General features: G+C 42.2%; 4 protein-coding genes across 15 annotated transcripts; 1 reads left to right on the top strand and 3 right to left on the bottom strand.

Annotated features, from left to right (window-relative positions):
- Positions 1 to 70: 70 nt before the first annotated feature.
- Positions 71 to 5472, bottom strand: LOC6647214 (transmembrane protein 47). Of its 2 annotated transcripts, XM_002069597.4 has the most exons (7): positions 5303 to 5470; positions 2763 to 3070; positions 2606 to 2681; positions 1885 to 2071; positions 1673 to 1822; positions 1544 to 1606; positions 71 to 1484 (listed from the first exon to the last, which is right to left on the bottom strand). In XM_002069597.4, the coding sequence occupies exons 3-7, from the start codon at positions 2654 to 2656 to the stop codon at positions 1324 to 1326; spliced, it is 612 nt and encodes a 203-aa protein (XP_002069633.2). In that variant the 5' UTR covers positions 2657 to 2681; positions 2763 to 3070; positions 5303 to 5470; the 3' UTR covers positions 71 to 1323. The 2 variants fall into 2 exon arrangements, with proteins under 2 accessions (XP_002069633.2, XP_023034605.1); XM_023178837.2 differs by lacking the exon at positions 2763 to 3070 and having other exon boundaries at positions 4830 to 5472.
- A 68-nt stretch (positions 5473 to 5540) lies between these two features.
- On the bottom strand, positions 5541 to 8748 carry LOC6647215 (cytoplasmic aconitate hydratase). Its single transcript, XM_002069598.4, has 6 exons — positions 8650 to 8748; positions 8501 to 8593; positions 8056 to 8441; positions 7488 to 7998; positions 6553 to 7425; positions 5541 to 6498 (listed from the first exon to the last, which is right to left on the bottom strand). Exons 1-6 carry the CDS (start codon positions 8660 to 8662, stop codon positions 5669 to 5671), a joined length of 2706 nt encoding a protein of 901 aa, XP_002069634.2. The 5' UTR covers positions 8663 to 8748; the 3' UTR covers positions 5541 to 5668.
- A 332-nt stretch (positions 8749 to 9080) lies between these two features.
- Positions 9081 to 10611, bottom strand: LOC6647216 (E3 ubiquitin-protein ligase Rnf220). Its single transcript, XM_002069599.4, has one exon. The coding sequence runs from the start codon at positions 10486 to 10488 to the stop codon at positions 9298 to 9300; it is 1191 nt and encodes a 396-aa protein (XP_002069635.1). The 5' UTR covers positions 10489 to 10611; the 3' UTR covers positions 9081 to 9297.
- A 656-nt stretch (positions 10612 to 11267) lies between these two features.
- Positions 11268 to 21301, top strand: LOC6647217 (protein winged eye). Of its 11 annotated transcripts, none has more exons than XM_023178792.2 (11): positions 11268 to 11943; positions 12032 to 12178; positions 14322 to 14456; positions 14633 to 14749; positions 15026 to 17225; positions 17283 to 17892; positions 17955 to 18261; positions 18732 to 19357; positions 19422 to 19601; positions 19664 to 19825; positions 19887 to 21301. In XM_023178792.2, exons 1-11 carry the CDS (start codon positions 11454 to 11456, stop codon positions 20196 to 20198), a joined length of 5286 nt encoding a protein of 1761 aa, XP_023034560.1. In that variant the 5' UTR covers positions 11268 to 11453; the 3' UTR covers positions 20199 to 21301. The 11 variants fall into 11 exon arrangements, with proteins under 11 accessions (XP_023034560.1, XP_023034557.1, XP_023034564.1 ...); XM_023178789.2 differs by having other exon boundaries at positions 14993 to 17225; XM_023178796.2 differs by having other exon boundaries at positions 14990 to 17225; positions 18762 to 19357.
- Positions 21302 to 21471: the final 170 nt, after the last annotated feature.

The following is a 21471-nucleotide window of genomic DNA, read 5'->3' as shown; positions in this document are numbered from 1 at the left end:
CTTATAAATGATATGTTCTAGTTGGCGAAAATCAAAGTGTTTGAATAAAAAATAAAATATACTTTTGCCATATGTTAACAAAAGATGTCAGAAACATTTTATTCGCAATTGATATGTCTAAGTGTGTAAGTGTGTTTAGGGTGTGAGTGTGTTGGTAGAGAGAACACAAATTAATAAATTACTTAGTTAACATTTATGTATACATATATAAAAAAGCGGCTAACGCACAAAAAAAAAACTATATATATAAAAAAAGGATTATTATTGCAAATATTCGAATTCAACTTAAACTCAGGTAAACCTAATTCGGGCTAAAAGTAATTTACAAAAGTTACTTGATAAAAAGTTTTTGGGCGGTGGAGGGTTTAACAAAATTAAAAAAATATTCGAGGTTGTACAATTACTACAGTTTAAAGTTTAAACGATCGATTAATTAATTAAAATAAACATCAAATAGAAAGCGTAATCGACAATATGTGGGTAGAGCTGCGCGCGGTATTCGATTTTCGTTACAATGATTGGTTAATGCTGCCTTCTGCTATATATCGTCCTATCGTCCATCCTAACATCCTCTCAATCCAGTCACTCAATTTTATTCAATTATTTCATTTCCCAATAGGTTTTTTATCTTTTCTTTCAATATCTCTTTTTGGTGTGTCAAATTTCGTGGAGTTTTTTTTGGATATATATGAGATTACATGAATTTCTGACTATGAGTATGTTAATATGAGTAAAATCTAATTTTCATTATCATTTCCTTTTCTTTTTTTTTTGTTTTGGTTTCTTAAAAAGGGGGGAACACTAGATAGATATATTGACTGGATTATCATTTTTTTTTTTTGTTTTATGAATTTTCTGACATTGATATACGATAATACATGCTTTTACTGGGTGGGGGGCGGTGTATATGAGAGATTCTAGTGTGTGTGTCATGTGTTTTGTGGTTCTTGGAAGATCACGTTTCTCGAAAAGAATATGAAAACTAGAGTTATGAGAAAGGAAACAAATTGGGCATAAAAAAACACTTATCTAAACAAATGCCGATTACTATGGAAGATGGATGGCCTGGGGATCGGGCGATGTGGCTACTGATTTGATTGATTGAAATCGAAATATAAATTTGGTCGTCATAACATACACATAATTTGAAAAATTTCAAACGAATTTAGTGCTGCAAATTGCTTTTGTTCGTATTGTTGTTGTTTTTTTCCGGTTTGTCTGTTTTGTATCGAAATCTATGTGTGTGTGTGTGTGTGTGTCTGTGTTGGCTTCTATATACTTATATATCTAAAGAACGACGTCAGGCAGGTCGTGCGGCCTTGCCTAGGCGCGCATTTGGTTTTCATGTACGATTTTCCTCTCCTTATAGTAAATCTCCTCCGATTCCTTATCGCAGAGCAGCAGGACAACGGCACCAAACAAGAATATGGCAGCTCCCCAGCCAACGCCATATGCCCAGCCGAACTCCCAGACTCGTCGGTTCGCTATAACATTGAAATTATAGTTATCAAATCAACGTAGATATAATTTTTGCAATACTTACCCATTGTAAGCTCACCGGCAAAGCAGACGGGATACACAATCAAAGCGGACAATACGGCCAGCACTAAGAGTAAAATTCACATTAATTACAATTATTTACTTAAAGTGTAGAATGACATGGAAAACCTACATGATACGAGCATCACCAATACTGCTATGCGATAGAATTTGTATTTAAGATTATGGTTTTGGGTCTTCAGGCCCAAACCTGTCAGCACAGTGGCTATAACATCAGTTATCAATGTGATAATACAGAGAGCTGCTGTGGCCTTGATATAACCTGCAATCAAAGAGCATTAATATCATTTAATTGATATATAATTTGATATCTAGAATCTATACCTATATCGCGGGTCCAATAGCAGCCAGGCGGATCCTGTATATTAAATGGTAACGGTGGAAGTGCATCATCCTCAATGCAATGAACAAAGAGACCTTGCCGCCAACCGGCAGCCATTAGCCAATCCGTTGATGCCAATGCCAGGATCATAAGGACCACCACAATGACACCACAGATAAATGCAATCACCTGGTGGAAAAACGTCAAGAAAAGGAAACATTTATTATATCAACCACGAAAAATTACTTGTTTGTCTTTCATAAATTGGTTCTAATGCAAGGAATTTAGTGTTTAGGATGAGGATATAATACAAATATCGAACGCAATGTGTCCTATTGGTCTGATAAATGTGTAATTTAGTTATTAAAGATATAATTCTGCTTATTTTAATCAATAATTAATAACTATAAAGATCTCAATCGTTTCGACAAAAAGTGTTCCTAAATCAAAAATAAGATTTTTGTCATTTGCTCTATACAGAAGAGGCTAATTAATTTTGAGGAAATTTTTACATTTATTTCCTAGTCCAATATTAATCAAAATAAAAGTGGCTAATAAATGTGAATCGACAGCTAATTAAAGCGCAATTAGGCACAAATAGAAAGACTAAAAATAGACACAAAGGTTAAAGCTTATCGTTGATAGTTCCAAATCAGATTATAGTTCGAATGTCCAAAAGCAAAGCATGAGTGGAGTAGGCTCGATTCCCATTTCTATACTCACTTTCAGGGGCCGTGTGATGGTTATGGTCTCAATGGTGGTTGTCGGCGCCATTTTGTCAGCTGGTGGACGTAGGACACTATACAGAAACGTAATAATATAGATTAATATTGATTCGATGGGAAGCGAGTTAAAGGCGACTGGACGGTGGAGGACTTACCTTATGAACTATGCTTGGGCAGAGCAAAGTGTTTGCCCGCAAAATACTAATTGGAATGCGTTTCAATGCGTTTTTTTTTTTCGATATAACAAATTTGTTTGTTTTTGTTTTGTTAGTTTGTGGAATGGTGGTAGAGGAGAACAGGCCAAGGTATATAACAATTGTCAAAATTGTCGTTTTATTGCTTTTCTGTTTTACTTAGCGCAGCAGCAATTAAATCCAATATGTCTATGTGGTCTCAATGTGTTTATATTTTAAAGAAATTTTTAATATTTGCTGGCGGCAGGCAGCCTTCTCAACAACAACATCTGTGCGTTATCGAAGGGGAGGAGAAATAGAATTGGTAACATTCGATTAGAGCAACTGGCAATGGGCAACTGATATGGGTGGTGGGGTAGCAGGAAGGCAGACAGGCAGGCAGGCAGGATGCAACAAAACAAATTGAACAATAGCACACAAATAGCAAAACACAGAAACAGAAACAGCAACAGCAAGAAGAGCGGCATGCAAAATCAACAACAATTGGACAATGGAAAGGCGGAATATGGGATTAGGATAGACTCATAGATGTATGATACAGGGAGAGCAGCTGCATCAACCCCGACCATTTCTGGGCAATTATCGAGCATGGGATTAACTGCCACAATTTGGATAAACAATGCGATACATTTTCGCAACGGTTGAATACTCTCTTTGAGATTCATTTCAAACAACAAAAACAAAAAGAAAATAATACAAATTTTTGAAATGGAGCAGAAAAAAACACAGAAGAGATGATGGCCGGATGATGCCAGGCCAACAGGAAGTAGGGAAGGGAAGGGTTAGGTGGAGCAGCCCTACAACTGCAGACAACTTAATGCATCATTAATTATGCGTTGAAATGTAATGCAATGCAGTTTTTGGCGCTGACTTTATGTAGATTCATGTGTGTGTGGAAAAACTTTTGATCCCCCCCCCTCCTATGCCCCACTCAGCTTAAAATGTGGAAATGTGTGTGGGGATAATGATAAGAGTTAAGCGAGAATTCATCATAATTTTCTGATACTCTACGCAGGAAGGTTTAATAACCAAAGGGCAAAATATGATTTACTCTTTGGAGCTACTTCGGATCAGAATTTGGAGTCTAAGGAGTTAGAAAATGATCTATATATAATTCTAAAGACAAAACAAATCTAAAATCTAATCAATGTCGATGTATACTTCCATCTATGGTATACAAAAGTCAAAAAAAAATCTACTATCAATCTGTTGCTTCTTTTAAGTCAACAAATAATCACTTTAACCTAAACTATTGCCATAATTTATATATGTATTACGTTTCAAACCACAAACATCTGAAATATCTTTCGAACTGAAAGGGTATTCGAGACTGGTAAGTCCTCATTTTAGTTTTTCAGGCCTCAAATGAAACAGAAATGTGTACATATACCTCATCTGTATGTGTATATATATGCAACTTGGCAGGAGAGCCAAGTGCTATGATATTTGGCCAATTGTGAGTATTTTTGCGGGCCAGACAAAAATCATTATGGGTGTCTATTTATTTATAGCAGCTAGAATCAAGCAAAATGTGCTCGTCATATGCTAGGTTACTCGAAAAATGTGATCCTAATTCTGCACTCTGTGCATTTGTCATGATTTACATATACATATTTGTTATTACTTAAGTCAATGGAATGATAAGATATTGGGTTGCTTGGCAAGATTGATTGCTATAAGGGATTAAGCAAGGTATTCCATTTGCAATGGAATGTGTTGAAGGGGGTGTGGTCAAAATTGAAGGTTTCTGCCTTTAATTGTTAATACCAATTAATCCTATGATCTAGGTACAAACTGAGGGGATTTCACTGTATTTTCCACAACCTTAAATTAAAGGGTATAATAAATAGATCTAGCTGAATGCGTGGGAGTAAAGACAAAGGCTAGTAAAGAACGGAAATAACATAAAAGAATAAAACAAAAGCTGAACAAAAAAACACATAATTAAAAATTATAATTGGGCATAACTTTTTTTTTTTGGGCATTGGTCATGGTTGTTGTTGATGGTATTTTGTTGAATCTAAATACCTTTCCTTATAATAGTCCAAAGTTACCGATTCGGAATCAAATTCTGAATAATCGGGCAAAGATTCGGCATCAAAAGAGCTCATGCCGCTAAAAGTGTAGTGGGGTAAGACGCTGTTCGTATTCATTTTGCTGCTGCCAAGGTTGTTTTGCTCTTGTTGTTGTTGTTGTTTTTGTAGTTGTGTTGTGAATTTTTCCATTGTTTAAACAAAATATATTTCAACACCTTAAAACACACTCGCGCACACAATCTCACACTCAACTGTCTGTGTGCGGCACTAGGTGGTGGTTTGCGGGGGAAACCTTTTAATACGCACAAAATGCCAAAAGTGGGTCCTAATAGAGCCTTATATTTTTTTTCTCTATTCCTCTTTTCTCTGCCTTTCCTTTCCACACTTTCGCGTCTGGCGAGAGAGCGAGACAATGAAAATTTTCGCTTTTTGTTTTGGCTCTACTGTTCTCGCTGCTGCACTTACACTTTGCTTTTTTCGCTTTCGTTCGACACTGGGCTTTCTTTTACATTTTAGTTAAGCCATTTATTTAGTTTACATTTATTAAAACTAAACAAAACAAAAATTATAAAATAATAATGTTTTGCTTCGCTCATCGGGTTCTTGCGCTGATTTTGGTCACACTAATGCTGACCAGTGTTGCACAGCATCGGCAGGACTGTTCGATAGTTTTTATAATTTATCAATTTTTATCGATAACACATTTGGAATTCGATACAAGTTTATTAGTATGTGAAAAATTGGCGCCAATTTTTAAATTCACTTAACAACTTTTAAAAAAATAAACCCAAATGCGCATGGAATTTGCAAGGTACACTGTAAGAAATGCCATCACTCAAGCATTTTGCGTATCATATAGTTAAGTATACCACCATTTAGGTGGTATGCAATGTCCACTTCAGTGTCAAAGCGTAAAATGGTTTCAAATCGCACTCCATTTGCTTCCACCTCGATCGTTTGGCCGGGCCTGAGATTGCTGCCGGGCAGGGCAATGTTGTAGATCTCCTGACCATTTAGCTTTAACGTCTCGGCATTCTCTCCGGGCAGAAATTGCAAGGGTATAATACCCATTCCGACCAAGTTCGATCGATGTATTCGCTCATAGGACTCTGCAATAACAGCTTTAATACCCAACAGATATGGTCCCTTGGCTGCCCAATCCCGACTGCTGCCACTTCCATAGTCCTTGCCGACTAGCAAGACCAATGGAGTGCCCTCTTCACGGTACCTTTCAGCAGCATCGAATATATCCAGCTCTTCCTGACTGGGCAGGTGCACAGTTCGCGGGCCTGCTCGCTTCACCAGCTTGTTAACGAGGCGAATGTTGGCAAAGGTTCCCCGTACCATTACCGCGTCATTGCCTCTTCTCGATCCGTAAGAATTAAAGTCTCTGGGCGTAAGATTGTGATCGGACAGATAACGAGCAGCTGGGGAATTGCGAGCAATCGACCCAGCTGGTGAAATATGATCTGTGGTCACAGAGTCACCCAAGAACAAAAGACAGCGGGCCTTTTCAATGCTCCGGGGTTGAGGTAGTTCACGACTCATACCATCAAAAAAGGGCGGACGTTTTATGTAAGTTGAGGCTGCGCTCCAGGGATACAATTTGCTGTCTGACACCTCCAGGGTTTGCCAATCACGTGAACCCAATTGGATTTTGCCTATATAGTCGAGATATTGAATAACTCTTGACTACATCATGTACTTCTACTTACTGTAGACTTCCTGGAACATAGCAGGAATCACATGCTTGTGCTCTACTTCCTGAATATGCTGACGTGTGGGCCAAATATCACGGAGGAACACCTCCTCACCATCCTTATCGACTCCCAGTGGCTCCTTTTCGAAATCGATGTCAACGCGGCCTGCGATGGCATAGGCAATGACCAGGAGTGGACTAGCCAGATAGTTGGCTCGTGTATTGGGATGAATGCGACCCTCGAAATTGCGATTGCCTGATAAAACGCCGGCACAGACCAGTCCGTTCTTCTCAATGGTATTCACCACATTGTCGTCTAGAGGTCCCGAATTGCCAATACAAGTCATGCAACCATATCCAACAATATCGAAGCCAAGCTGCTCCAGATAGGGAATGACACCAGACTCACGCAGATAGTAGGTAACCACACCAGATCCTGGCGAGAGAGACGTTTTAATGTAGGGCAATATGCTGAGTCCTTTCTGTACGGCATTCTTGGCCAATAAACCAGCACCCAGCATCACCGAAGGATTCGATGTGTTGGTGCACGAGGTAATGGCAGCAATGACCACGGAACCGTGTTGCAATCGATACGTTTTGCCATCATCCCATTGAAATTCCCCGTTGTCAGCCAAGTTATCTGGAGAAATGCCAAAGCCCTTGAATCCCACAGGGCTGGTCAGACAAGACTTGAAATCCTGGAACATGCTGGTGACCGAGACCCTGTCATGCGGTCTCTTTGGACCCGAAACCGATGTAACCACTGTGGAGAGATCCAGGGTCACAGTATCTGTATATGTGGGATCCTGCTCCTGCTGCGAATAGTTTCTCAATTGCCTGGTAGCCTTCAGATATTCTCGTATGATCTTGATTTTCTTCTCCGAACGATCTTAAATAGAAATAAAAACATTAAGTTAGTAACTTTCTACTGATTCTCATAGGAAATCTCACTTGTTTGTGCCATATAGTTTAGTGTATTCTCATCGATGGGAAAATAACCAACAGTTGCTCCATATTCTGGACACATGTTACTGATCGTGGCCCGATCCGCAATACTCAGCTCGGCTACACCAGGTCCAAAGAACTCTACGAACTTGCCCACCACGCCCAATTGACGCAAATGCTTGGTAATGGTCAACACGAGATCGGTTGAGGTAACTAGCGGTCCCAGTTTACCCTCCAGCCGATAGCCAATGACCTCGGGCAAAAGCATTGAAATAGATTGACCCAACATAACAGCCTCCGCTTCAATGCCTCCCACTCCCCAGCCAAGGACACCCAATCCGTTAATCATTGTCGTATGTGAATCGGTACCAACAACGCTATCGGGATAAAGGATCTTGGAACCATCAGACAATTCCTGCTCAAAAACTACACGAGCCAAATACTCCAGATTGACTTGATGTACAATTCCTGATCCAGGTGGGACAATCAGCATATTGTTAAATGCTCGGGCTCCCCACTAAAAAGAGTCAATTACAATTGGAATAAAGTTCAATGAAGCTAGAAGACCTTATACCTTTAGGAAACTGAAACGTTCTTTGTTTCTTTCAAACTCCAGAGACTGATTCTTGCCAAGAGCATCGGAGGAGCGAGCAAAATCCACTTGGACAGAATGATCGATGACCAAGTCGGCGGGACAGCTGGGATTGATTTTTTCAGGATTTCCTTTAAGATCTAAGACTGCATCTCGCATGGCTGCAAAGTCCACTACGGCTGGCACTCCCGTAAAGTCCTGGAGAAGTACACGGGCAGGCTTAAATGAAACTTCCACATCATTGGTGCCCTGCCTCAGATCTGCTGTCCAGCCCAATATGCTCTGCACATCCTGCTCCAGCACATGGAAATTGTCGCAATTTCGCACAGCTGACTCGAGTAGAACACGTATGGAGTAGGGCAATTTGTCTGCAAGTGATCCCCACCTGGTTAGCTCTAGTAACATCAAAGTTAGTTTCGCAACTTACCATACTTTAGGTCAATGGAGGGCAGATCGAAATATTTATACACATTGCCATCATAATTAAACGATTTCTCAAGTTGGGCAAATGGATTAGCATCTGTGAGAAAATAGGGATATGAGAAGGACGATTTCAATCTATATAAGTCTACTTACTGGAGCTGGACATGGTTAATAAATCATTTAACCTGATAAGGTGCTGGAAATGCAATTGGTACGGCACACACCAAACTGTTGCTACTCGATACCGATAACTGCGATCGACCACCGGCTAATAGAGATGGGGGCTATTGTTGGGGCTAGGGACTAGAAATATATATACATATGCAAGCCAGGGCTGAATATAATGGCTCCAAAATAAAACGAATTTACGATCTTACTTTTAAATGGAATTCAACTTTTGGAAATCGAACAAACATTTTATACTTTTCATTACCTTTTAGAGTGTTTGTAGAATCTAAATCATTATACATAGATCTATGAAGCGTAAAAATCGTACAATTCAGTAGGAATTGTTATTTGTAACGTATTCAAAAATTAGTTTCCATTTTTTTTGGGCACGTAGCGAATAATTGGCACAATATTCATTGGTTTCGAATGATTTATTGTAATAATTACATAATGCAATGCTTATTGTTATGTCACCACGTATCATAATATAGATATAATAACTATAGTTGTAATCTTTATAATTACTATTTATAAATATTTATAGAGGGATTATTATCAACTACAGCTGCGAAACTATAATAAAAGGGGGGGGGAGCGAGGCGTATGGGATAACAAATCGAAAAGAGCCAATGTCTACAGGTAGATGCGTCTCAAGTCCTTGGGGGTGGTTATGGAATTGCACTGGGGACACAATTTCCGGGCTCCCAAAGTCTGTAACCAGCACTGTTCGCAATGGACATGCCAACAGGATACTGAAATGGCGGGATTCTTGTAGTCATCGATGCAGATTAGGCATTTGAATTTGGCCTGCGCTTGCTTATCATAAAGTCGTAGTCGCGCCTTGAGTGATTCAATAATCTGTTGTTGGTTTTTGGCATGGGATCTAGTCCCACGCGAGGTGGATGGCACATCCATAGTTTCAGTCGTTTGCTCCACTTGCTCCTCTTCCTCCCCTGTTTCTGCTGTAGAAGTAGTCGCTGTATTCTCGCTTGTGGAATGATTTGTCTTGGGTGTTTCAGAGGACGAAATAAGACGTCGCACATAGCTGGTAACATCCGTTTCCGAGACATTACCATCACTGTCCTCATTGGCCAAGGGAATTACATCGCCTTCGCCATATTGCGTTGGACCATATATGTGAGTATCATCCTCATCTACATTTAAATCCTCATCGTCTTCATCATCGGCGTTCTGCTGGCTACCATTGTACTTGCTGGTTTGAGCCATATTCAGAGAGGAGTACCCACCCTGAACCAGTGTTGAGACTCTTATACGCTTTTGTCCCGCCCACTCGTATTCCTCATACTCCTCACTATCATCGGTCTCCTCGCTGGAATGTCGATCTCCGTTTGACTGGCGCAAGCACTGATTCGTATGCTGCTGGATATTAGATTGAGGAAAACTCTTGTTACACACAGGACAGATTGAGGTAGGGGCGGCGGCTGCAACAGCAGGAACTGTTGGCGGAGCTGAACCTGCAGATTCAGCCGTAGTTGTGTTACTTGGACGCTTTCGTGTACGCTGTCGCTGTCTAGCTTGCCGGTTGCGTTGTACGCGTTGAAACACACTCCATGGCTGCCGCCCACCCGTTCCTGTTCCAGTTCCCGAAACTGAACCTGACTGAGGTGGTGTTGTGGTTGCTGCATTTGTGGTCGCTGTCACTGTCCCACTGCCTACATTGTGTAGACGCTCCATTTCCATTTGACAGTGGTCAGCTACTTGACTCCTCTTGATCTTACGGTCACAAGTGGGACATATTACATCCTCATCTTGGCCACCAACCAGATGAAACTTTTCACCATTTGGCACTGTTTCTGTGGCCATAGCTGAGGTAATCAAAGAGTTTTCTTTTTGGATTTCCTTTGACAAAGCGGATTACCATTTAAACCATAAAACAAAATAAAAGACAACAAAACGCGACGCCGAACCAGGGCTGGATAAAGCTACACTGGCCATCACAATTAATCGATAAATACCACACAATTCGATTGCATGTCTAGTATCGATATTGTCAATTTCAAATTATCGATAGACTAACTACCGTGGACTTTTCTCCAGGGATTTCTAATTCGCAAGTTAAATTTAATATACAGCTACATATACACATATATTATATAGCAAAAAAAACGCGCGATCATAAACGGTGACAAAGAAATTATCAAGTAAATTTTTAAAATACTCTATATTCGTTGCTAAATATTTTTGCGCCTCCGCCCCCGCCACAACACATCGTCACAACGTTGAGACTCTGACGGGACGAGCAGGTCCAGTTTTGTACACACACATATATATATACAATATATATATACACGTATATATATATCTATATATATGCATATGTATATGACAAAGTTGCATACGTCGCGGTCCGTGGATTATGTCATTTGTTTATAAAAAAGCGCATAAAGGCTCCTCGCCCTGCAAGCATTATTATTATTGAAATTGAATGTTGCATCAAAATAAAGAAGAGAAAAAGACCTGTAAAAATGTAGACTGGGTAGGCGAGTGTGTGTGTGCGCGCGTGAGAGAGTGTGTGAGTGTGTGTGAGTGAGTGAGTGTGTGATAATGGATGTTTTAGCTATATATATGTAGCTATATAAAAAAGAAAGAAGAAATATAGAAAGATATATATGTATATGGATGTGAAATATATAAGCCTCAACAGGCTAAGGGGCCAAAGAGATGCCCATGCCCCAAAATATTATTAATCAACAAGAATCCAACTTCAATCAATTTGTTTAATACAACACAATAATAACAACAACAACTAATAACAACAACAACAACAAATGGCCACCTTTAATGCCAGCAATGCCCCGGATGTCCTTAATTCCTCAACGGGCACATTTCTAGTGCCACCAGCAACTGGGACTCCAGCAGGTGGTGGTGCAGGAGGTGTTGTCCATTCTGGACTCAGTTTGGAACAGTTTGTTGGTGCTGCCGCCGCCCAACCTCCCCAGGCGTATATGACTCCACTGCATCACCAGCAACATCAACATCATCACCACCAGCAGACCAATTGCTCATCCTCATCCACTTCCTCATCGTACACTTTTGTGCAAATAAAACGTGAACCTTGCCAAGTATCTGAGATAACATCCAATAATTGCCATCAACAACAAACGGCATCCACATCGCTGACTGCAACAGGATTGGGTACTGTCTCATCCTCATCTTCCTCTTCGGCCTCGTCCAAGACCATGTCATCGTCTACCCTAACCACTTTGGTCAAAATTGAGGCACCCTCACCCAAAATGCCTGATATGGAAAAGTCAACAGGTAGGTTCAGCTTGAACTCCAAAACGACAACCCCGCCCACGCTTTGCCAACTTTCCTATATCCCCCACTCATTTTGGTTTCCTTACAGGCAATTCAGTGCCCATTGGCATTGCAGTGGCACGGAAACGACCACAAGAGACTGTAATGGCGGCTCTAAGCCAACCAACCACATTGCCATTGCAGCAACCACTCCAGAAGGATATGAACTGCTTTGGCATACGCGTCGCCGATCTGGGTAAGTGCGCATATCCTTAATTTAATTTGTGCAAGGGGCCAGATTTGTGCCCATGCCCCGAGTATTTAATGACCATTCCCATGAGGGTAACATCTCGTTATAAGCATCATCAAGGGCATAGACATAGGCGTAACAGGGTCTAGAACGTAGTTCAATTATGGCACTAATAAGATTTCAACAAACATTAAAAAAAAGAATTCCACCAGTCCCTTCGCTTATCGGGGGTGGTGTCCCACCCCCATACAACCCGAGCAGCAGCAGCAGAATCACCGTAAACACCCCGTTAAAGTTGAGAGGGCAGAAATCATATGATGCGAACGTGGCCGCCTGTTGTGCGAAGCTGTCGTCGTACCATGTGACACCGTCTGATTCTGATTCACCTCCACCCTCCACATCCTCGGCCCTCCTTCATCCCTTCTCGCAATCTTTCCAAAACATCCACGAAACCTAACAGTTTACGTTTAATATTGAAACGTAGAAAGTTTGCCAGAAAGAAGGAAATGCGGTATGAACTTCTAAAACGGAAATAAAACGAAAGTGAAACACAGTGGGAGATGCCTGACTGCGTGGGCGTTTATTTACCCAGAGCTATAGTCGACTAAAGTATACTCTTTATATTCTTTGTGTGTCGCGTTCTTGCGTTCTTTCAATATCTCTTTCTTGCGATTCTCAAGTTCTTTATTTAGTTTTTAAGCCCGTAAAGTGATATTAGGGTACCATAGGTTTAGGGGTCAAACATTTGGCCTTAATCTATTCAAAGTCTCCTAATACGATGTAGAATTGGAAGATATATTTTTGAATCATCTTTTACAAGCATAAAGATTATATCATTCTGTAGCTATTCTCGTTCTCTCGGTCACAAGGCCAACCTAATAAGATTTATTGCTTGGGGGCTGCAAGGGTATATCATGAGTTACAAAATAAGGGAAGTTCCGCCTCATATAATATGATGGATTAAAAGAACCTTTCCTTTTCGTATTAAATATGATTTTTGAGTCTAAAAATATCCTTTTCAAGTACGCCCAAATCCCAGGGTATTACATTTTCGTCTACTTCCGTAGTACATTCCAAATGCTCTGTGTGTGTGTGTTTGTGGGTTGGTAGAGGTAAGAACATAACGTAGATCTAAAGACGGATTACTCATAGGTAGAGCATGTCTCTTTCTGTGTGTTTGTGTGCGGGCTTTTTTTTTTTAATATGCATGTATGTGGGTGGTTTTTGTTGTTTAATTTTTTTTCTGGTAAAGTTAACTTTTGTGTAGTTGTACCCAGCAGAAGGTGGTGCGTAGTAAGTGACTGCGAATAGTTGGTGAGGAGGTGGGGAAGGGAAGAGTAACAACAAGGGATGCTCCTGCTGTGTGCGTCGACTGGTGTCTCAGCCAGGACAAGCAAACGCCAAAGTGGTTTGAGTATATGACCATATGGCTTAAAGGAATATCCTCCCCCTACCGAAATTGGAATTACTTTCTATTTTTACACACACATTTATGAATTTCCGTTTGGTGGAGCAGCAACAGGGGCGGAACGATAATAATAATATGCCACTTGTCAAATAATGTGTCACTAATTGCGTTTTTTTGAAGCATTCCTTTCACGCTTGCTTGTCATTTCTATTTGCATACTTTTGAGATTTAAATGTGACCTGGGGTGGAGAGGTTGAAAATGTCCAATGAGAAGGAGAAGAAGAAGGAGGAGAAGAGTCTCTCAAGGAGTGGACTGGCTTCCATAACATAAACGTAATTACGTTATGTTCTGTGTATGTACGTACAATTTAATTGAATTGCTGTGAAATTATCTTACCGCTGGCCCTAGGGGTGGGTTGGGTGGTTAGATAGGTCGGTGGGTGGTGCAGTGCGGTCGGTCACTAAATGCATAGTTCAAGGACATTGCTGTATTTTACGTATACACACACAATGTTCTCTCTCTGACTTCTGTCCGCCCACACACACACACACGCACACACACACTCTGACGCACACTTACACAGTTACATACATTGACAGGACATTGCAAAAAGGAAAAAAATAAACCCCCAAAGCTGTAGTTGTACGAAAAATTTATTAAAAATCGAACGTCAAACTGTCAAGTTTAGTGCAAGTGGAAAATAATTCAATTTACGTTTTCTCCATCCATTCTGACAGCAGGAGCCACCAGTTGCGGCAATTTGTACTTTACGGGCAACGGCGACTTGATGACCACTGGAACAACCACAGCCGAAGAGTTGGCCCTCAGTGCTGCTGGTGTGAATCGTACTCCATCCACGTTTTGGCAATATCCAAGTAAGTGCCCGCCAAATCTAAACAATCAGGCAATCAACCATTTTCACCCCCCTCCCACCTGCTCTCTCTCTCTCTCTCTTACTCACTACCATATACACAAACCCTCTCACCACCCCCCTTTTTCAATTTTGGTTTTGTTATGTTATGTTTCCGTTTCCGTTTTTGCGTTCTTGTAGATGCATTACCCATTGAATCAGTGATTTCCATGTCGCCCGCCACAGTGGGCTTACAATACTCCCGCGAGGCCAGTCGCGGACAGGTGGTGCTTTTGCCGGCTGCCCCAGCAGCGCTTGGTAAGTCAACATCGTCATTCTAAGTCATTCATAAGTCATATTTGCTGCACTCCTTTTACAAGCACTTTTATCCTAGTTTTAAACTGACAAAAAACAAAAAAAGAAAAACAAAAACTAATTCATGCTTTTATAACTGCGCTTCTCTTCCAAACTTCCACTCACCCAACTACCCGCGGTAATATCCAATCGTGTATCCAAAAACCAAACTCAAATCCAAAACTCCAACACGTCAATGCACAGCAGGCATATCAAATTTTCCCCTCTTAACGCCCACAGATCCGTTCCAGCAGGCGGCGGCGGCAGCGGCCTTTGTATGGCCCTCGGCCTACATTCCCCAGGCAAATGGAGCCGGTGGTCCAGCTGCTGCTGCTGCTGCCGCTGCAGCCTTGCAGCCGTCACCAAATTTTATATTTCCCTCGATGGGCGGCCATTCCACTCTGGGAGCTGCAACGCCCTCGTATGCCTCCACATTGCAATTGTATTTGGCAGCGGCGGCGGCCACAGCCAATCAGCAGACCAGCAGCACCACGACCACCAATTCCACCATTAATCTGAGTCTGGCTGCTGCCAGTAGTAGCAGCAGTAGCAGCCTGAATTCCAGCACCAACAATCTTAGTTCGAGTAGCTCCCGATTCCTTAGTCTGGCGGCTGCTCAACAGGCACCCATGGGTTCGTTGCTATTGCCGCCGACGGCCATGAAGCTGGAGGAGTACGCCACAGCGCAGCCGTTACCCTTGGCTCTGCCGCCTTTGGTGCCGTTGGAGGCGTCCCGGGACAAGGAACAGGCTTTAAATCTAATGCGTCTACCAACGCCGCCAACTTCGGCCACCATTGAGTCGGCTGGAACAGCCATGGCAGGGCACACGGCACCCCATCACATCTTTCAAACGGCAACAACGGCTCCCAGTTGCACATCGACACCGACTTTGCTGAATCTATCGATGCATGGTACTGGGAGCGAATTGATGGCCACCATTCAACCCAATCAGCCGACAATTTGTGATGAGACGGCTTTGAATTTTAAGCTGCATGCCCCGTTGACGCCGCAGACGCCGCCCCGTCTAATGGAAGCGCCACCCACTGTTATCCCCACACTTCCCTCCCATCCATCATTACCCCCCCAGATGCAAGATATGAATATACAAACCGATACGCCTGTGTGCAGTGAAGACGAAAGCTTGATCTATCCATGTCCTCCGAAAGGAGGTGGGGCCATGGAGGTGACAAGTCACGAGCCATCCCAACCGCATCCGAATCCCTTGGTCCAGCCCCTAGAGCTGACCAAACCCAGTGAAGCTAACCAACCTAATGAGTGCCATACCCAAACCAATTCCTGTGACATAACCAGTGCCAGTGCCCCAAGTCAAGAGTTGTTGCCAGAGCAACAGCAGCAGCAGCAGCCGCTGCACGAAGCAGCGCCCATGGAGACGATGGCACAACAGCAGCAAACAGCTCCCGAAGATTTGACCGGACTGGAGTTGTTGTCCAACATAAGCACTAATAGCACACCTTTAGTGCGAGTCAAGCAAGAGCCTATGGAGCACAGCGAGACGTTGCCAGTGGAACATCCACCGCCGCCGTTGCCGCCTCAATCGGCACCTGCTCCACCCATCCAAACTATAATTGAAACGGTGCCGCCGCCAGCAGAGCAATTGGGTGGATTAAATCTACTCTGTGCTCTTGCCACACAGCGTTTTCAAGAAGAGGTTGTCCAGGGTAGTAGCCTCTTTGCCACGCCCACATCGCGATCGCCTACGCCACCTCCTATAGAGACTACACCAACGTCTGTGGAAACGACTCCTATGCCAATCGCTGGCGCTTTAGTTGGATTAGAGGCAAAACCAAGCTTTGGTTTTGCCAACAACCAACAAGGAACGGCAACCACATTCTCCAGCAATGGTGGAGGCAGCTCCTCAAGTTTCTTTCAAATGCCAATTAGTAATTCACCTGGTTTTCCATCGATGCAAGGCATCGAGTTACCTGTCACTTCAACGGGCGAATTGACGCCTATGAAGCGTAAGAAGCACAAGCATTCCAAATCCTCGTCCAGCGATAGTCGCAAATCAACGCGCTGCAGCAAGAAGAGTAAAAAGAAGCGGCGACATAGCACAAGTCGTTCTCAGCAACAGCAACAACAACAACAGCAGCAGCAGCAACAACAAGCCGATGATGATATGGATCTGCAGGATGAGGAGCTGCAATCGGAGCTACGCAATGCCCTGGACACTATGAATCCCACTTATGTGCAACGTTTTGGCCAGGAGGTCTTTACCCTCATGGATAATAGTATGCGGATGCGTCTGGCGGATATAACGCGTCAGTATCGGAAAAAGAAGCGCAAGCTAGATGAGATTTCCAAGCACAAAAAGAAGAAAAAGTGCTCTAAAATGCAATCACAGCAACAATCACCAGTCCAGCAACCAACAATCCAGCAGCCGCAATTAACCCTTGGCGCCTCGCTGTCCAGTGTACTCGGGTGAGTTAATTATTCCATTTTAGTTCCACAATTTGCTACAATTCGAATCTTCTGCAGGACATCATCTCCATTGAGGGATTACAAATTTCCGAAATTCTCTAGCAGCAATCTGCAGACGTCCAGCTTTTTACGCTTCCCGGAGAAGACGCACTCATTCCCGCCGCCACCGCAACAATTGCAGCAAACCCAAACGGAGCTCAGTCCATCGCCGAGTACCTCATCATTTGTCCGGCTGGAGCCAAGCGCGCTGGACGCGGCTGCTGCAAATGCCCCAACAACTACCTCCACATCTTCCACATCGGCCAATCATGCCTCTGTCACCACTGTCGCAACGCAGAAGCCTCCCTCGGAGCGCAAGCAACGCAAACTGAAGGCACGTGCAAGCAGAGATCGAGATCGTGACAGGGAGCAGCAGCAGCAGCAGACCACAACGGCCGCAGGCCCAACGGAGGCAAAGCGTCGTCTCAGCGCCAACGATCGTGAACTGCAATTGACCAGCGAGCATTTGTACCGGGATGAGACTCGCGTACTCACCGACATGGGCGGGTTATTCTATGCTGGGGTTATGAAGCCTTTGCGACCGCCAGATGTCTATGCCATTACGCTGGATGGAGAAAGGGGCAACAAGTCGCATGTTATGTCGCGGGAGGACATACTTAAGGATACGGTTAGCCACTCTCTCTTCCCTCCAAATGAAAGAAACTAATTTTCTATTTTCACTCCAAATAGATTCTCGAGGTGGCACCCAAAAGTGTAGAGAGTGTGCCAGTGGGTACTCGTCTGTGTGCCTACTGGAGTCAGCAGTATCGTTGCCTTTATCCAGGACGTGCCATTGAGTCGGAACCGCTTGAGGATGGTTCAACGGTTGCGGCTTCTTCAACCTCAGCGGCAGCAAATACTTCATCGGCAGCAGCAGCAGCAGCAGGAACAGCAACAACAGTTCCAGACTTTGTCAGCGTGGAGTTTGATGATGGGGATAGCGGCAGGATCCGCTTGCAGAATATACGTCTGCTTCTCAGCAATTATCCCATAGCAGGTGGGTAAATCAACTGAATTGAACAGGAACTTGAGTCTACTTAGCGACAGGACATTTACAATTACTTTTGTAAGTCTAGTAAAGTGAAGGATTAGAGATTCTTTAAAGTATTAAATGAAAGTCTAAAAAGTTTCATTCCGATTGTGAAAATTAAGAAAAATGTAGTATATTTTTCCTTAGAAAGGGAAGGGAGTGTCCTTTCTATGCAGTTTCTCATAGTTTTACTTGTAATTTCAGTCCTTATAAAGGAATTGACATAGGTTTATTGTTATTTTTCTGTTTTCCTGAGCATGTATATATAGTTTTGAGTGATTGTTCTATGTGTGTGTGTGTGTGTGTGTGTGCTTTTGGCTGTGTCTCTTAATTTTCTCCTCTTTATTTACCTGTTTTTTGTGTTATTTTCGTTTATGCCGATTTCGGTTCCTGTTCCCGTCCCCAAACTCGTAAACGTTTCGTCCCACATGGCACAGAGTACAACGATAATCCCCTCTACTCTGTAGGCAAACAAAAGCGTGGCGCATTGCGGACAGGTGACAACGTACCTGGCAGCATACAGGATCATGTAATGGGTCCAACTGGAAGCGATGACTCGCACAGTCATCATGGCATGTTAATTGGTGATAATACAACATCGTTGGCAGCCACCATGGAGCTATTCACACAGCGTAGTGAGAAGAAGCGCCTGAAGAAGAGTCTCAAGAAGATGACAAAAGCCCAGAATGGCGTGGCCCAGGCGGCAGCAGCTGCGACAAATGGAGGCGTGAAAGAGTCGAATGCTAGTGGAGATGCCGCCGATGAAGGCACCGCTAGCAACGGCGGAATTGCTGTCCCCGATGATGCCAGTCGTAAGCATCATAAGCACAAGAAACGTAAAAAGCACAAGAAGCATCATCGCAAGAACGACAGCGATGAGACGGAGTTTAAAGCAACATCGCAGGACACGGCAGAAGTGCCAACGCCAGCGGCAACATCAGTGCCAGCGCCAGGGCCAACGCCAGTTGTGCAACGCGTCAAGATGGAGGTGAAAGTGAAAGCGGAACAGCTGGACATGGAAGAGGAAACTACGTCCAATCTGATGTCCGAGATATCTGATGAGGTATGTCCTTATTGCATCAATTTAGGAACAACTATTAATCCTTCTCTCCTTCTTCAAATCTCAGGCAAAGGGCGATGAACTGGTTGAGCACAATAACTCCAAGGGCAGCAGCAAGATAGCAGCATTTCTGCCCGAGAGACAGCTCTGGGGCTGGTATGGTACAGCTTACCGCAAGGCTGGAGTTAAAGGCCGGGCCAGAAAGCAATTCTACAAAACAATCAAAAGGGGCAAGGAGACAATTACGGTAATACTTTAAACGAAAGTGTTCAACGAATTAGTTCATCTTCAAATCTCCTTTTCTTGCAGGTCGGGGATAGTGCAGTATTTTTATCCACGGGCAGGCCAGATCGTCCATATATTGGGCGCATCGAGTCCATGTGGGAGACCACCACAGGCAATAAGGTGGTGCGTGTGGCGTGGTTCTATCATCCGGAAGAGACAACTGGATGTCCAAAATTGAAATATCCGGTGGGTGGAAATTCAACACCGTTAAAGAGATATATATTCTAATCTTGTTTTTCTTTTATAGGGTGCTCTGTTTGAGTCGCCACATGAGGATGAGAACGATGTACAGACTATTTCGCATCGATGCGGGGTGCTAGAGTTTGGCAGCTATTTTGATAAATTTGGTGCCGATTCGAAGCAATATCAATCCATATACGATAACAATGATACATATTATTTAGCCGGGCACTATAACCCAAGGTTGCAAGTGCTAAAACTACAAGACGATATTCCAACTCTCGAAGAGCTGCAGGATACAAATACTACAACTACTACTACAACAACAACAACAACAACAAATAAAACTACAACTACTATTACTACTAACGAGAATTAAGGCAAAAAAAAGTAAAACCATGGTTAGGCATGATTTAGGCATAGTGCATACAAAAAAAAATCTATATATACAATATATATACACATTATACATACATACATATATATTTTACTATACGTGAAACACACAGATGAAACATATATATATATATAAATCTATTATATGTATACACATATTATTATTTCTATATTTTGAATGTATTACATACATGAATGTATTTTGACAACTCAACAAAAAAAAAGCAAACAATGGAAAGAAAAACGGACAACAAGCGATAGATAAAGTGTGGAAAAGATACATAATATTAAAAGGATATAGCAAGAGAGAGAGAAAACAAGAAACTAAGCAACAGCCACTAATTTACGATTAAAAGTGTAGTTACGAGAAGCGCAAGCAATTTAAACTCTTATTTTGTATAGGAAAGAGTATAGAGAGGTGCGCAGAAAAGATGATTTTAAAAAGTTCAACAACATTGTTCATTAAATGAAATATGTCCTTCCGAATTCCATGCACCTATTCTCCCGTACACGCAACAAAAGCCAACACCCAATCCAAAGGCCAACGTAAATAAAGCAAAGCAAGCAAATTTAATCGATACTTTTAGTAAAAAACACATTTTTCTTTTGACTTTAAGAGCTTTAAGAATTCTTCAATTGAACAAAATTAATTGGTTATATATAATTTATACAAAAAGATGAGTTGTGCTTATTTTACTTGGCCACAGAAACAATTAACACACACACACCCACACATATACAAGTATACCTAACTTACGTGCACATACATACATATGTTTCAGATGAAATTTCAAACATGTTTTTAAATGATTTTAAGCTGGCATTATGCAGCAAGCAACTACTACTACTATAAATGTAACAATTCAATGTGATAGCAAACAAAAACCAGATGTTGATGATGATGTGTATATGTAGATGAGAGGAGAGTTTAAGTATAGGATCGTAACAATTAAGAGAACAAGCAGAATGTATGTGTTGAATATTTACAGCCCGTTTATTCAAGAAACAAAAAACAAGAAACCACAAAATATAAAATCAAACTTATCTATAATTATATCAATAAACTTGCCGTCTATCTGATACTTATTTCGCTTCTGTGTGTGGCTACGTTTCTCAACTGTTTGGCAAACAATATTTTGTTGGGGAATTTCCCATGTTTCCCCTAGCTAAACTCCGAAACTTTTGATTTTCGGAGTTTTGTATAATCGCATGGAAATATTGACACTTTGGATACCCTGTAAAATGAATCTCATGGA

This window comes from Drosophila willistoni, chromosome 3R, assembly GCF_018902025.1.
Source record: "Drosophila willistoni isolate 14030-0811.24 chromosome 3R, UCI_dwil_1.1, whole genome shotgun sequence".
In the NCBI taxonomy this organism is placed as follows: Eukaryota; Metazoa; Arthropoda; class Insecta; order Diptera; family Drosophilidae; genus Drosophila; species Drosophila willistoni.
Note: the sequence above shows the minus strand (reverse complement) of the source record. Positions and strands in the feature narration are given on the sequence as shown.

What these genes read in the sequence shown, in the direction of transcription:
- LOC6647216 (XM_002069599.4), bottom strand. Translation starts at nt 10,488, where the DNA reads ATGGCCACAGAAACAGTGCCAAATGGTGAAAAGTTTCATCTGGTTGGT.
- LOC6647214 (XM_023178837.2), bottom strand. Translation starts at nt 5,026, where the DNA reads ATGGAAAAATTCACAACACAACTACAAAAACAACAACAACAACAAGAG. An exon ending in ATTGGTGATGCTCGTATCAT is followed by an intron (nt 1,607 to 1,672) that starts GTAGGTTTTCCA and finishes TTTTACTCTTAG; the next exon opens with TGCTGGCCGTATTGTCCGCT. An exon ending in TGCCGGTGAGCTTACAATGG is followed by an intron (nt 1,485 to 1,543) that starts GTAAGTATTGCA and finishes TCAATGTTATAG; the next exon opens with CGAACCGACGAGTCTGGGAG.
- LOC6647217 (XM_023178786.2), top strand. Translation starts at nt 11,454, where the DNA reads ATGGCCACCTTTAATGCCAGCAATGCCCCGGATGTCCTTAATTCCTCA. An exon ending in TGATATGGAAAAGTCAACAG is followed by an intron (nt 11,944 to 12,031) that starts GTAGGTTCAGCT and finishes GTTTCCTTACAG; the next exon opens with GCAATTCAGTGCCCATTGGC. An exon ending in CACGTTTTGGCAATATCCAA is followed by an intron (nt 14,457 to 14,632) that starts GTAAGTGCCCGC and finishes GCGTTCTTGTAG; the next exon opens with ATGCATTACCCATTGAATCA.
- LOC6647215 (XM_002069598.4), bottom strand. An exon ending in AAACTATATGGCACAAACAA is followed by an intron (nt 7,426 to 7,487) that starts GTGAGATTTCCT and finishes TTTCTATTTAAG; the next exon opens with ATCGTTCGGAGAAGAAAATC. An exon ending in TATGTTCCAGGAAGTCTACA is followed by an intron (nt 6,499 to 6,552) that starts GTAAGTAGAAGT and finishes TCGACTATATAG; the next exon opens with GCAAAATCCAATTGGGTTCA.